Genomic DNA, 16,036 nt, shown 5'->3' with positions numbered 1-16,036 from the left:
TTGTTCATTTTTGACAGTCATCAATTCCTGGACTTTAAGCTAGTCCCTAAGCATATGCATTTTTTCTGTTTTTACTTGATCATGGATTCCACCAGTCACATATGAATTAAAATAAAACTTGTTTTCCACAGCTGAAGAGTATGACTGGAGATACTATACTGTTCTGTGAAAGGCGGCACAAATGATAGTTTGCTGGGAATGGCAAGCTCTTGGTGCATTTTGGGCACTTCCTGAGCACAGCTGATGGATTAGGCTTCTCAAAGGAGAAGCCTTCATGTCACCTGCATATATGACAACTTGTACAACTGATCCCAGTGGGATTTATGCCAAGTTACTGAAATCAGTGATGGGCTGGAAATAAGCAGCAGTAGAATCTTTGAAGGAACTTTCATTCCAAAAGACCTGACGGTGCCTGAAGAATTCATGCAGTTCTAGGATCAGATACTCACTAGGTAGGATGTTGTCAGATCCCAGTCGTGGTCTAAAGTCCACTGATCCTTACATAGGAGCCCAGATTCCTTCTTTGTACACAGCTTTCCCTGACCATACCAGAAATATAACTTTTTCTTGTATCCTGGAGTACCCCCTCGAGTCAAGGAAGAAACTAACATTCTGCGAGTAGCCTCTATTCTATGTCTCTTAATGTCTTTTCTCCTTCCTCCTAGGCAATTTATAAACTTTTCCCTAACTGGGAGAAAATGCAGCTGCTTTTGGATCTATGCTAGGTCTGGGCCTTAGCAGCAGGAGGAAGCAGGGAAGGCTGTTACCAAGGCTGCAGGTCATGTTTCTGGCACATCACAATGCAGCCATTTGCATCTGTAAGGAAACAGCCCAGGTTTCATCTCAGCCTTAGCAATACAAAGCTCCTCACCTTTTCTTACTTGGCTGCAGTGGAAGTTCTCTACTGTAGATAGGACTGACTTTGTTACTTGAGATCAAGCCTTACAGCCTGCTTATGGATGCAGAATTATTTGATATATGATGTAAATCTGTTGGTCATTAGTTATATGGTGTGAGTTGTTTTTTTTTTTTTTAAGGCAAAATCCTACATGGCTGAAGGGTTTTGCTAACATAGGAGAAGGTAGAATATCATTTTGGACTAAGAACTGCCTAGGACGGTTGAGAAAAGAGCATTTAATTTCATTTCTTGCTGCAAGTATCCTCAGATTCCTAGTTCACAGGCATCTCTTTTGGCACCATATCATCAGTGTGCCTGATGTCCAACTCTGCTTCAGGGAGCTTTGCATCAGCAGCAGAAGTATTCGCTTACTGCTCAGCTCATCCTGTGCATTGTTTGCAGTGCCATAGCAACCCCACTTGCTGTGAGCCGTGCAACAGAGCCAGCCTGCCATGGTGCAGACCAGCAGTCCCCAGCCAGGCCCAGGGACTCTGCAGCTTCTATTTCTGGTCTACAGTCAAGGATTTCACCTTTGCAAATGAGGTCGTAAGCTTGCAGGTGTGGGTGCTGGCCCTTATGTGTGCAGATCCAGGATGCAGCCGAAGAGGCTTACCACTGGTACGTAATGCTTTCCACACAGGGTGATGGACTGACTCTGTCTCAGACAAGGGGTCTGACCCTGGGGTGATTGTCTCGGGTACAGAGACGGTGATACAAAAGGGGGAGATTTTGAACTGCTAGGTTTAAACTTGCCTAGCAAAATTCATCAATCTGAAGAGAGAACTTTACTCCCTTCAAATGGCATCACAAAAGATGGAATATTCTCCTAGAATGAGTGGGATTTGGTTATCTGGGAACACCCACAATTACTTTTTTTTTTTTATTTTATCATATGATTCATAATATTTGCTGTTCAAGGCTCCTAGAGTCTCATACAAATCTGTATTTTCATTAAAAAGAGCAAGCTTCTAGTAATCAATTTTGCAGAGGAAAGCTGAAAATTTAACTGATATGTATGAGAATCATCTAGTTAAATAATACTTTCATATATTTAAATCATTCTTGTTATATTCAACCTTTTTATGCATGGGTCGACATTACTGCATGTTCTTAGAGTTTATTTTGTTTCCTCAGACTAAGTTATTTTATTTTACAATATCCAGGAAGGTTGTCATGCCTCACTACTTTTTGTTTCTGTTCAGCAATCACAGTTGAACAAGCTTGATTGTATTGCTTGGATAACATACGATATTTCATGTTTGTGTTTCAGAGCCTCCATGTATAACAGAAGAAGTGTTTGTAAGTATGCCTTATGAAGCTTGATCATTTATTTTGCCATGCAGCTGTAGAGAAAAAAGGCAAAAAACTTTTTGTAAACTATTGTCTGTTTTCTCAATTCTTTCCTCTGTCTGAGTATGGAGTACTGAGTAATTTCTTACAATTTTCTCAGACAAAAAAAAACTTAGTTTGAAAATAATTAGGGAAAAAAAAAAGAAACGGGAAACTGGAGAATAAGGATGGAAATGGAAAGGAAATAGGGTGAAGGAAGGAAACAATCAGCTGAAAGGTTCAACATGACAGGTTTAACAATCCTCTACTTACTCTATCTTTTCTGCCCTTTGCTCATAGCTAATTGTAGTATATATGTTTACCTGTTACCTCATATGAAATGACATCTTAAATCTTGCAGCTCAGGTAATGTTTGTCCCTTTAACTGTATATTTTGAAGTATAAATGTATTGCTATTCCTTTTGGGAACCTCTAGATACTAACATATTATCATAAACAAAATCAAGACTGAATTCAGGTAGAGATAAATGCTATATATAGCAGATTTTAGTATATATAAAAATGTACATGACAACAAACACATATATATGAAAACATCGCTCAACTGCACATTTACATTGCATTAAACCTTGATTCTGCAGGCTACTTAATGTGACTATACATGTCTGACTCCAGGTGAACTTCACACAAGGACATGAAGCTGTCAGAGTTCTATACAGGATCAGGGTTTTGTACTAACTTTACCTTTTGACATTTAAATATGCCATTTATTATACATTTTTCAAGAGTGGAGAGGTATTTGTCATTTTAGTGGGTGCTGCAATGTGAAATGCAAACCTTTCAAGATGGTGCCACTTTTGCCCACATTCAGCTTCTCCTTTAGTGCCTAATAATATTTCTGTGTTTCTGTAGTTTTTCATGGTGGCAGTAATAGAGAAAGCTATCAAATACTATAGACAGAAAGTCATTAGGCTTGTTTCCACAAAATATCTAAGATATGGTTGTATACCATTGCCAAAATCATTTAAAAATTCCTTTCAATGTTAAAAGAGTGATAGAAATCAGGCCCAGGATATTCCTATTTGCACACAAATTGCATGAAGGCAAAACTGCAGTTTTGGACCAATTTTTAGCACACCTTGACCTCCAGTTGCAATTGTAAGGCAACTTTTTCTACTTATAATTTGGACTATGCAGCAGAAAAGATGGTATGGGAAGAAATGAAACAAAATGTTTCCTAACACAAAAAGTCTAAGCTATAGTATTGTATATGCAACTCCATAACCTATAATGTGCAAATGTGAAGTGCAGCTATGCTTTCAAATGAAAATAAGACTGACCACAAAAAACCCTCCAAAAACCAGAGGAAAGTATATTGTGTATAGATGCAGTAAGATCAGTAAGTAATAAAGCTTGCATTAATAAGATCATAAACATTTTATTGATTAATCAACCACTGTGTTTACATTTCTTGCTGTTATATGGGACTACAGAGAATTATATCCTTGGAAAATTAAAAACACATGTTACCTGCATATTCTTAAAGAGCTTATACTTCACCCAGTAATAAATGAATTGTTTTGAATAAGTCCTTCGAAGCAATAAAATATTTACATGGGTTATTATCATATCTAGCCCTCTTCAGATTCATCCTTATCAGTGTCAAGCTTAATTGCGCATTAGCCAAACCACACGGGGCAGACTGCAGCTTGTTTCTAATGATTTTTTAAAATTGTGTTATCCCTTGCTGAATTGAGACTTCTGCATCTGATTGATTGCCTAGCAACATTAGCAAGAGGATTTTCTGTTGACTTCAAAATGCTTTGGGTTAGACACTTTGGCAAATTCTCCTATTTAATCAGTGCCCTAACATCTGCAGGTCCATGGTACTGCAACTGCATTGGACCATGGGCCTGTGATCCAAATAAAGTACAATCTCTGTAATGCAGAAAGCCTTGCTTTCAGCATTGTTAGCTTTTTTCAGGAATGAGCGTGAGCTAACTTGCCTGTCCTCTATCTGCTGAGGAATAAATGTTGGCAGAGTAAGGCTGGATGAACACCTTCAGGTCTTGTCATGCAGCACACAGGGGCCTTCCTGAGTTCACATTAAAGTAGATTAGCTCAAGATTTCTTCCTTACCTAAGTACAAGCTATCTCTGTTTAGGTTAGATACTGGAGTTTGGATCAAGATACTGCCTGCCTATAAGGTGATACCATGTACATTGTTCATAACCTCTCTTTAACACTATTCCTCACTAGTACATTTCAATGCTATGAATTTAAGAAAGAGAAAAAAGATTTGTGTCACAAGACCTTTGCTGATATTGGCAAATACATTTGATTTAGGTGCATTCTCCTTGCATTGCAAGTCAGAAATAATAGAACAGTTGAGAAGCTGAAACTATTTAAAAACTGTTCAGCAGTCTTCATTATACTGAGGACAGATTTCTGAAGACCAATGGAATAATATTCTACTTTTACCTTCTGTTGAATTGAAATGGGGGCGGTGGGGCGGTGGTATTGAGTGCACTAGAAGTAAGATTGGGATCCATACTTACTGATACGTCAACAGCAAAAGAAAATTATTTCTATTCTACACTTTTTGAGTCTTGTTACCAGGATTTAAAATGCAGGGGTCAGAAAGGGTACAAAACCACCTGCACATGCAGTCTTCACTTCTGATGAAGTCAACAGGAAGCTCCCCAGTTCTGTGATTCCAAGTATGGCATATACTGCTTGCTTGGTGAGCCAAATTATAGAACAGTAGACTCCCTTTTATTCCCCAAACATCCCCAAGCAGCAATGTGGGAGCAGAAGCAGGCTCTGGTGAACGTTTATACTCCTCTCCTTTCCAGATGTGAGAGAGAAAGTTATAATGTGGGGAAGTTCTGGACTGTTAACTTATGCACATTTTTTCAAAAGTAAACATGCAGATTTCCAGCATTTAGAAGCTGTTGGGTTTTTGAAGGCTTTATCTGTAAATTTCTGAGCAAAACCTTCATGTGTATGTTTTAAATTGCTAAGGACCTCAGTGCTGTGTAATGGCTAGAATACAACAATGATGCAATGACTATATTCTCAAAAGAGGGAAATAATATTTTGCAAAAGTTTGCATGTCATATCTCAATGAAAAATCATGTTTGAAGCAACAGTGCATTCAAACCATGTTAGCACAGATTAGTACAATCCTTGCTTTGTGGTTTTGTCTCTCTGTAGGAAGAATGCTTAGCCACAGATGATATGCTTGTGGACTACTTTAATGAATTTTTGAGTCTTCCGGTAAGTACCTTACAGAAAACCCTTGCAAAAGACAAGAAACACCTTATTAAGATTAGTAGTAAGGTAATCCATCTTAGAACGTTTTGCATTTTGCCACTGGGAAATTAAATGGCTTTTACAATCTGTCTGTATTTTAATGGTAGCAACTCTTGCTGTTCAATGTTATTATCTGTCAGGAAAAATAACACAGTATCTGGACTTCTGGAGACAAATTTTCTCTTGCAAATATACGTATTTAAATCACAGTGCACCAAATAATATGAATAGAAGATGAAAAAGATATGTAAATACTTATTTTAAAAGCATAGGCAGTCCACTTTTATTCCAGTATCACGATATGCTGACATAACAAATGTTTGTCCTTTTATATTCTTCTGGCCATGTACTCGGTGATTAATAACCACTCTTCCTCAGGAACCAACTCTGTTTCTCTTCATGGCTGTGAAGACCACAAAGTTGGTGCTTGCCTCCTCTTCCCCTCCCATCTGCAGCTAGAAGGATGCAGCCTTACACTGTGTTCTGTGTACTGATCCAGGTGCAGTTAGACCACCACACCCAATGCCCTCTATTTAACCAGTTGCCCTGTATTTTGCTCCTTTTCTCCATCGACTACCCTGCCTCTCCACACTCTCATGGGAGTCACATGTACTGTCCTGCTCCCTCAATGCAGTAACGTCACCAAACTTCATCTTAGTAGTCTTGGCCCTAACTATCCCCATTCTCTCCATCCCCATCCCACACACCCATACTCTCCTGCAAGGTGGCACAGACCTTTTCACAGTGTCACTCATGGCTCCCATGGGGTCTCCCAGCTGATCTACCCCAGACCTGCCCCACAGCCTGTCCCCCTCCTAAAGCACTTCAGCCCAATATGCTGCACTATGAGAACATATACCAATTTCTGCGACTTGCTTGGTAGCAACCACCACCAGCATTAGGACGGGGCACAATATTTCTTGATGCTCCTTGGATCTAAGACTATGGTACAGCCACTATTGGAGTAAATTTAGTTATGATTCAGGCTTACCAACCTGAACTAGAGTTAGATATAGTCTCTAAACCATACCACTGCTTTGTCTAAGAGTACACATAATGGGAGCTGTAGAACTAAAGATGGTAGGATGGGGTCCCCATGCCAATTTTTGATCTTAAAATAGAATCTGGAGCTATTAAAACAACTCTATTTCAGAGTGTGGGTTTTGTGCACAGCAGTGATACTGACCTCTCTCAGGAGCTCAGCCTTTACATGCTTTCACCACACTGCAAGATTCCTAAGAATAACTTTTACAAAACTAGAGAGACACAGAAGAAAGAAAATATGTGGTGAGAGCGCTGGGCTTTTTTCTCCTCCCCCCCCCCCACCCCCCACCCCACCCCTTGCAGCTGCTTTAGGCTATCTGCCTAAATCCAAGCCTAACTATATAGCTTTTAAACCCAGGCCTCCTCCATGTGCCAGATTGTTCATAGCACAGGAATACCATCCTCCAGGCCTTCACTGCTTATTTGGAAAGTATGTTTCAAGTTTTCCCCAAATCACAGAGGATGGAGCGGGTAAGAAGTTCAGCCTGATTAGTCTCCGGGTCTCCTTGGACACGCACAGATTTCAGGACATCTATTGGAGGCCAAAATTCTCCTTGGCCTCAGAGGGCTCCTCAGCCCGCAGTCCTGGCGCAGCTCAGCAGCTCTGAACCGCAGTGATTGTCCAGGCACTCCTGGCTGCTCTGGAAGCCTGCAGAAAAGAGTTCGCAGACACTCCTCAGTAAACACTCTTTTACACTGGTAATCTTGGTAGGTTTCTAAGATGACACATGGTCTCTCTTCTATATATTTACATATCTTCATGAAAACAGATGCTCTATTAGCTATTTTTATCTGTAATGTTCTCATTATTGGTTTTGTTTTTTCTTTGACCTTTTCCTGAGGCTTTACCCTCTTCAGGATTAAGTTCTACTGATGCCTTGAGTTCTGTGGTTTGAATACCTTATACTCCCCATTTCCCCCTCCTTCTGAGAAGGTTTCTACTAAAACACCGCATTGAAATTTCCATTGCTTTATTCTTGTTGTGCTTATATGCTGTTGCCTGGGAACATTATTACCCAGGTGTGCTAGTAGTTAGGCAACAAGTTAAACTGAAAATATTGTGTGACTTGATACAAGAAATCAGGGATAGCATATGCTCATTTTAAGAGACTGCCTCTGCATTGATTTATAATGCAGCACTAGTGTATGGAAAATTGTATCACTGGGGACTTGCTATAACAGCAGCAGATTTTTTTTTTTTTTTTGCTTTGATTTACAGTATGTCCTTTAAGCGATCCTGTTGTTGTAATAATATTCAGTACAATCTGACACGAATATCTAAGTACTCCAAAGATCTACATACTGTTATGAAGGACAGTTTGTAAGGAAAATATTTCTGAAAGACAAAATAATACAAAAAAAAACCCCATGAGGGCACTTGTTGCCAGTAGTACAGTGATGTCACAGTAGCAGAAACCAATTACATGACATACAAATGAGTTACACCTTCCTTAGTAACTAAATGTAAAATGAAAGATTTAAGAGAAACCTTGGCCTGGGTACGTTTCCCTTTCTAGCTGCTCAGGCATCCCTTCGAATCTTTGATCCATGTATTTAAAACATCCGAGAACATGTTTAACCAGGAATGAAAATTCAGAAGTCAGAAATTGCCATCCAGCTCAGTGTTGGAGGCCTCAGTAAGAAAGTGCAGCAATGTCAACTTTTTTTCTCCTGCACTCTGTAAGCTGGCTGTTATTTTTTCCACCCCAAGTCCACGCTGCGGCCTTACCCCTCATTTTCCAGTTACCAGTGATCCTGATGAAGACACACTCCTCCTCTTTGTGACCTCAGAGTTGCACTAGAGACAAAAGAGCTAACTGCACCTCAGCTGAAGCATATTCAGGAGATGGCACTCTTGTAGGCAAGTCCCTGGCTGTGGGTTTCCCTTGCAGCAGAAAGGTACCAAGTGATCACAGTTTTACCAACTTCAGATTTGAAGACTACTTCTTTTGAAAGTCATTCTCACTATAAAAGCTATCTGCTCATTAAAAAAAAAAAAAAAGAGAATGAAGCAATTACTTCATGGTTTTTACCATGTTAAACACCTTCTCCTTTCCTTGCTTAGGAGCACAGAGATGTATTAACAGTGCCACACAGAAAGAAGAGGCAGCATACTGTATAGCTAGATTGCTTGATATAATGTTCATGCTAGTAGGAACTACTGTGGTGTGATTAAAAAAAATTATGCTAAATGGTCTAGGAAGACAGATATGGACCAATATGCAGCTAACAGTTTTAACTTAACTGTGACTCTGCTGAGTAGTCTGGGACCCAGGATCTGACGTAGGTGATGTTTCTGAAAACAATTAAAGTACAAGTAACAAAGTTTGGGCCAATTGGTCTTCCTGAAAACCTAGTGCTATCAAGAGTAAAAACAGGCCTGATCTATGAGTTGCAGGTGATGGAAAGGCCAGAAAGCAAAAAGCAATCCACTCCGCTGCACAGTTCAGGCCCTCCCCTGTTTTGAAGATGGCTGTGAATAATTCAATGCATCAATGCATTAATTCAAGGCATCAGTCCATGCTCATTAGTTTCCTCTTGTCTTTTTCAGGCATGTGGAGGGAGGCTGCAGGTGCCAATACAACCTCCCTCAAAAAGGCTTTTACATCAGTAAGGCCCTACATGCATGTTATGTTGAGTCTTACCCAGGACTAAAACTTGTTTGCCATCTTTGATAATCAAGGAAGCAGAAGAAGCTCTCCTGACTTTTTTCTTATTGATAGCAGGTTTACTCAAAATGCTCTGCTCTTTGCAATTAATTAGCTTGTGGTATGTGATTGTGACTCATCAACAGAAGGGAAATCCTGGACTCATTAAAGTCAATGGGAAATTTGCCATTGACCACGTGCAGTGTGAATTTTCCAGGCACTTCCTAGAGCGGCTCAAATTCTCTTCTGGTCTGGACTCTCACTGACAACTTATTTATGATACACACATACCCGTCTTAAGGAAGTTTTGGCAAAGCTCCTGGATGAGGTCTCTATTCATTCCCACCCTTTCAGGGCCTTAACCTAAGAGGCGGCCAAGCAGTGGTCATTCTAGTCCTCTTGGGATCAGGCTACATTACTTAGGGTGGGATGTAGTGAGCATATTTACACATTTGTTAAATGTATCTGAAGTTAAGTATATCTGAAAACTGTTGAGGCAGAGAACAGTGAGATTTATATGTCTGATATCCTGGCAACATGGTGATGGATGCTGTTTTGGTTTCTGTTTTGGGAGGAGTGAGAGAAATTTGCCTTCCCTTCAGTTAAGTGTATAAGTAGGTTTCAGAATTATGTATTCTATTTATTCTTCAGCTGAAACCGTATTCAATGTGCACTTGACAGCTAAGAAATTTCTTTGCTCTAAAAAATGTACATGCAATTGTTTATTTGTTTAATGGTATGGCTGTACCACAGTCTGAAAACAGCTTTTTGTTCTTTGCTTGGGGATTTTTTCTGAGGCTGAGATGACTACACTGAGTTACATTGGTCATACTGGGTTCAGGGGGAGAATTGCCTGTGAGTGAAACAGTTTGCAAAGTCTGTAGACTTATTTGTTGGTATTCTCAACTCCTTGTTTATCCTATTTATTGATAATATATGAATCCCAAGCTTCAAGGCTCCTGCCAAACCTGATATATTTTTTCTTAACATCTTGAGGTATAATTTGGCTCTGGAGTTTTCCCTCTCTATCTTCAAAGGATCAAAAATTGGCCCAAACTAGAGAAAGATACTTTTAGTCTTTTGTTAGTGTATCTCACTTGTCTGTTAAAAGCCAAAGCACTTGCCAAATGTGGGGTAAGAAAGAAATTTCTTAGTGTATTAGATTGGCATGGCTAATTTTTTCCCTTTCCTTTATGGTGTAGGCACCCACTCCTTAACATAGGCATCTTCACTGAAGAGATCCCTTGTTATTGCAATGACCTAGAATATTTGGTGGTGCCATAAACCTCTCTCATTACTGTCCTGTGAAACACTGTAGGATTTTACGGCACTTGGTTTCTGTGGGAAAGGTTTTAAATCTGCTACAGGGTATTGAGCAGGTTTTTTCTGTGGCTTGTAATGTGTGGGAATGGTTAGATTGTGTGCTTTACTCCAAAGTTTTTCACATACCGAGAGGGAAATGGATTGACCAATCCTCTCTGTCTTGTACTGTAACTGGGAAAAATTTTCCTACAAGAAATCAGGCTAATTTTTTTTTTTTTTTTTTTTTACTGTTCCCATTTGATATTTTTATTTTTGTCATGACATTATCACATTTATTTTTGTGGTGGGAATGAGTTAAGATGGTTAGGACTTACCTCTTCTTTTATTATGCTTATGAAAACATTCTGATTTATCATTCTAGTTTTCTTAAGTAAGCAAGTGAAATAAACTGCCCTAGAAAGGCTTAAACTGTTCTAAAATGCTTTTATACAACACTTTGATGAGATGCTCTATCTGGTAGAATTTGGGATTAGTACAGAATCACAGATCACTCATGCTGGCAGGGGCTTTGCGTGGGTCTGTAGTCCAGCCTCCTGCCCAAAGCAGGGTCAATGCTTTAGTGTTGACACCAGGTTGCTTGGCACTTTCTCCAGTTGGTCTTGAAAATCTCCAACAACTGATTTTATTGTCGCTCTGGACAGTCTGTTCCAATGCTAATTGTCCCACAATTTTCTTTTTTCTAAAATACAGTTGAAAACTCTACTGTTTCAGTGTATGACCATGGTCTCTTGTCCTCCCATCAGGCACCTCCATGAAAAGCTTGGCTCTATCTTCTCATTAACCTCCTTGTAAGTACTGTAAGACTGCTGTTAGGTACTCCCAGAGCTGTCTCTTCTTCAGGCTAAACAAGCCCTGTTCCCTCAGCTTCTCCTCACAGTGCAAGTGCTCCAGCTTCCGACCATCTCAGCGGTTGTCTGCTTGACTTACTCAAATTTATGAACATCCTTCTTGTACTGGGGACTCAAAACTGGATGCAGTATTCCAGATGCAGTCTTACTAGTGTCAAGTAAAGGGGATCTACTGGCTAATCTCTGACTGGTACATGACGTATGCATGCCTTTTGATCTTCCTGGGGATAGGTAACTACAGCTTGGTCCAAAACCCAAAAGTCTGGACTAGAACCACTTTTTTCAGTAAAGTATGTACTATATGAAGTCTTAATCTTCTCATCCCATGAGTGTATGTTCTTTTGTTCCATTAGTATATTTGTCTTATAAATTATTTGTAGTCAGACTCCCAAAATAGCAATGCACATTACATTTTAAAAATCGTCACTAGTATCTGTTTCACTACATTAAAGTTGCCATGTGTTTTCTCTTCAGTTAATTAGAATGTGTATTGAAAAACCTTGATCTAGAGTAAGTGACAAAGGGTTAAGTAAAAGTAGATGTGTGTGATAAACTAATGTTGTCTTTGCCTAGTTGAATAACATGGAACTAAAATACTCTGGTCATGTCTAGTCAGGTAGCTCTATATTATGGAATTTGCACTTTGTTTGCTTTTTTCTGCAAGAGTGTTTAAAATCCTGAGAGACTGAAGCACCTTGTTTCTTAGTGTACTTTCTTCTGTTTCCTTTTTAAAAACATGAAAAAACAAATAAGGAAAAATACATTTGGAGGCTATTAAGGTTGCACAGTTAGTCACTTAAAAGCTGGTAGCAGCCCGAATTAGGTTTGAAAGTAAACGAAATGTACACATAGCAAATTGGGAGGAGGTCTCAATGAAGTATAGAGAAATCTACTACGCATAAAAGACTCTTTAAAATGCTGTTCAGTACATCTGGAGAAAAAACACTAAAACCTGCAGAGTACCCTGGAGAAAATTAATGCCAAAAGAGGCACAAGGTGTTGGAGAACAAAAACCAAGCCATGATTTCAGCTGAAGTTAGGTAACTAAACAGACTAATGCAATTCAATGCATGGCTCTGAGCAGTGATGGTCTGATGTCATAGGCACTAATCACACACTTAAAGCTCTCACATGCTACGTGCTTTGCCAGGCTGAGCCTCCATAGTGAGACGTTATGGGATAAGTAGGGAATGTTGTAACCACATGTTGCAGCCACATGGTTCAATCTTGGGCATTGCTCTACAAGACGTTGATCAACAAGGGGGCTTCAAACAGAAGCAACAAAATAGCTGATACTGACATGGTTCCTTTGGACATATATAGGTGTGAAGAAAAATAAAATCGGTCTGTAATATATTTCTATGTTATATGTAGCATGTATTCAGCATACATAGTATGTATATGAATTATGTCTATGTGTGTATTATGTGATATATGAAAAAGTTCAAGGAAATGAAAAATACAGTGCTTGAAAAAATAAAATAATCTTATTAAGTGCAGGGGAACGACAACTGTACAAACACCAGGTGGGATCCTGTCTGGAATGAGGCCAAAAAGAATTTTGGCACTGGGTCTGGATATGGCCAGGATTTTCTTCAGTTCTTAAATACAACATGCCTTCTTGTCCTCTAGCTCAGTGCAGAGATGCTTATATGCTCTGGTTGTATATAATCTCATATTCGTAACTGTCTTGGGTATTCCCCATTACTTCTGTAAAATCCATCCGTATTTTCCCTCTTCATTTCAAGTAAGAGAATTTGAAAGAGAGTGTTTTAGGGAAATACCTAATACCAGAGCTCAAAAGATGAAAGATGGCTCTGGTTTAATGTGTACACATGCAGTGGGTTTTTTGCAGTTGACAAAAGTTACAGTTACATAGCTGACATTGAGGTTTGGTCTACCTCATGTATTATACAGTATCTGACTGAACTAGTGATATATAATAAAACTTACTACAGGCCATAGGTTTTGGTAGGTGTTTGACCTACAAGTAACGACAGGGTGAAAAGCCTTTCCTACATATGGAAATCTTCAGATTCATTCTCCTCAAATGCATCTTACATTTAAAAGGTCAGCTTCATGGCTAATCTTTTCAAGCCTTGATTGCTTGTGGTAACAAATGGGAGAATAACACTGGAGATCTCATTCTGTAGGTAAGTAGTCTTCTGCAGAACAGCTACTAAAGTCACTGTGAATTATATATACATTGGGCTTGCCAATCTGACGCCCATCTACAAGAAGGGCCGGAAGGAGGATCTGGGGAACTACAGGCCTGTCAGCCTGACCTCAGTGCCGGGGAAGATTATGGAGCAGTTCATCTTGAGTGCGCTCAACAGGCATGTGCAGGTCAACCAGGGGATTGGGCCCAGCCAGCATGGGTTCATGAAAGGCAGGTCCTGCTTGACCAACCTGATCTCCTTCTATGACCTGGTGACCCGCCTAGTGGATGAAGGAAAGGCTGTGGATGTCATCTACCTGGACTTCAGTAAAGCTTTTGACACCGTCTCCCACAGCATTCTCCTAAGGAAGCTGGTGTCTCGTGGCTTGGACGGGCGTACTCTTTGCTGGATAAAAAACTGGTTGGGTGGCTGAGCCCAGAGAGTTGTGGTAAATTGAGTTAAATCCAGTCGGTGACCGGTCATGAGTGGTGTTCCCCAGGACTCTGTTTTAGGGCCAGCCTTGTTTAATATCTTTATCGATGATCTGGATGAGGGGATTGACTGCACCCTCAGTAAGTTTGCAGATGACACCAAGTTGGGTGGGAGTGTCGATCTGCTGGAGGGTAGGATGGCCCTGCAGAGGGACCTGGACAGGCTGGACCAATGGGCCAAGGCCAACTGTATGAGGTTGAACAAGGCCAAGTGCTGGGTCCTGCACTTCAGTCACAACAACCCCATGCAATGCTACAGGCTTGGGGAAGAGTGGCTGGAAAGCTGCCTGGCTGAAAAGGACCTGGGGCTGTTGGTCAACAGCTGGCTGAACATGAGCCAGCAGTGTGCCCGGGTGGCCAAGAAGGCCAACAGCATCCTGGCTTGTGTCAGGGATAGTGTGGCCAGCAGGAGCAGGAAAGTGATTGTCCCCCTGTACTTGGCACTGGTAAGGCCACACCTGGAATCCTGTGTCCAGTTTTGGGCCCCTCAATACAAGAAGGACATTGAGGTGCTGGAGTGTGTCCAGAGAAGGGCAACGAAGCTGGTGAAGGGTCTGGAGCACAGGCCTTATGAGGAGCAGCTGAGGGAACTGGGGTTGTTTAGCCTGGAGAAGAGGAGGCTGAGGGGAGACCTTATCGCTCTCTACAACTACCTGAAAGGAGGTTGTAGTGAGGTGGGTGTTGGTCTCTTCTCCCAGGTAACAAGTGATAGGACGAGAGGAAATGGGCTCAAGCTGCGCCAGGGGAGGTTTAGATTGGATATTAGGAAAAATTTCTTCATGGAAAGGGTAGTCAAGCATTGGAACAGGCTGCCCAGAGAGGTGGTGGAGTCACCATCCCTGGAGGTATTCAAAAAACGGGTAGATGTGGCACTTCAGGACATCGTTTAGTGGGCATGGTGGTGTTGGGTTGATGGTTGGAGTGATGATCTTAGAGATCCTTTCCAACCTTAATAGTTCCTAGTTTTTACTTTCATTAAAAAATAATCCAGCTACCAAGCCAGGAAACATGAAATTACTACTCTACCCTTAATTGGTTTAGTGTTGGACTTGGTAATGTTAGGTTAATGGCTGGACTGGATGATCTTAAAGATCTTTTCCAACCTAAATGATTCTATGATTCTAGACATCTGTGTACTGGATCTATTATTTGTATGTGAAAAAGAATGGTCTGTGATATAGAGCGAGTTAAATTCTTGACAATTAAGCATAACTGAGACAAAAAGTAGCAATGCTTTGGAAAGCTATGCAGCGAAGAGACTAAAGAACAAGAATGCAGAAAAATGACTATTCCAAGCCCTAAACATAAACTACAGCAGGCAAGAGAAAGAAGCCTCATAATACCAGCTTGCATTCTGTAAGATGCTTCTATACTATAAAAAGTAACTTTCTTAAATGAGAGTTCCCTTATTACGTTATAAACTTCCTAAACTTCTTTTGCAGACTTTTGCCCAGCCAGTTAAGTTTAACTCTGACTTTGGGGTTTTTGAAGTAGTTAATGATGCCCCACAACGCCTGGAAAGCCAGCTGAAAGAAATTCTACATGATCAGAAACCTCCAAAACCCATTTATGATGTTCTAAGGAAAGCAAAGAATGACAGGCAGCTCTCCAAAATGTGCAGCACTTCTCCAACCTTCAATATTGATCCAAATTACAACACTATGGTAAGCATCTTATAGCCCATGAGTTTATATTTAGATCTTACTGTAGAGATACTGGCAGTAGTTATTGTTGTGTTTGGCTTGGTGGCTTGGGAAAAATGTTAATTTATGTTAGGAAAACATAATGATGGGCCAAATTATGCCCTGCAACGCACATGTGTCTAGCAGACAAGTGAATGGAATTACACATGTACATCCTGTAGCACAGAATTTTGAAGATTCTGTAGGGCAGAATTCAGTTGTGTGGTCTGAATACTTTTTAATATTAAAAGAAAAAATATTATGACAACAGTTACTTTACTAGTGATCCCTGGAATGTGCAAATTGACTGAAACTAATGCATCTCAGTCTTTCCTTAT

The 16,036-nt window shown here is 40.2% G+C and overlaps 1 protein-coding gene across 1 annotated transcript in view; it reads left to right on the top strand.

The window, feature by feature from the left end:
• The first annotated feature begins 1,491 nt into the window (after positions 1 to 1,491).
• RGS22 (regulator of G protein signaling 22) overlaps positions 1,492 to 16,036 on the top strand; it is a 74,734-nt gene continuing 60,189 nt past the window's right edge. The window contains exons 1-4 of the mRNA XM_075705074.1: positions 1,492 to 1,516; positions 2,169 to 2,197; positions 5,405 to 5,467; positions 15,459 to 15,680. Coding sequence (XP_075561189.1) covers positions 1,492 to 1,516; positions 2,169 to 2,197; positions 5,405 to 5,467; positions 15,459 to 15,680 — 339 coding nt within the window. The remainder of the gene's footprint in view (positions 1,517 to 2,168; positions 2,198 to 5,404; positions 5,468 to 15,458; positions 15,681 to 16,036) is intronic.

Source organism: Pelecanus crispus, chromosome 2 (genome assembly GCF_030463565.1).
Source record: "Pelecanus crispus isolate bPelCri1 chromosome 2, bPelCri1.pri, whole genome shotgun sequence".
Classification (NCBI taxonomy): domain Eukaryota; kingdom Metazoa; phylum Chordata; class Aves; order Pelecaniformes; family Pelecanidae; genus Pelecanus; species Pelecanus crispus.
This window is presented reverse-complemented; position numbering and strand designations above follow the sequence as displayed.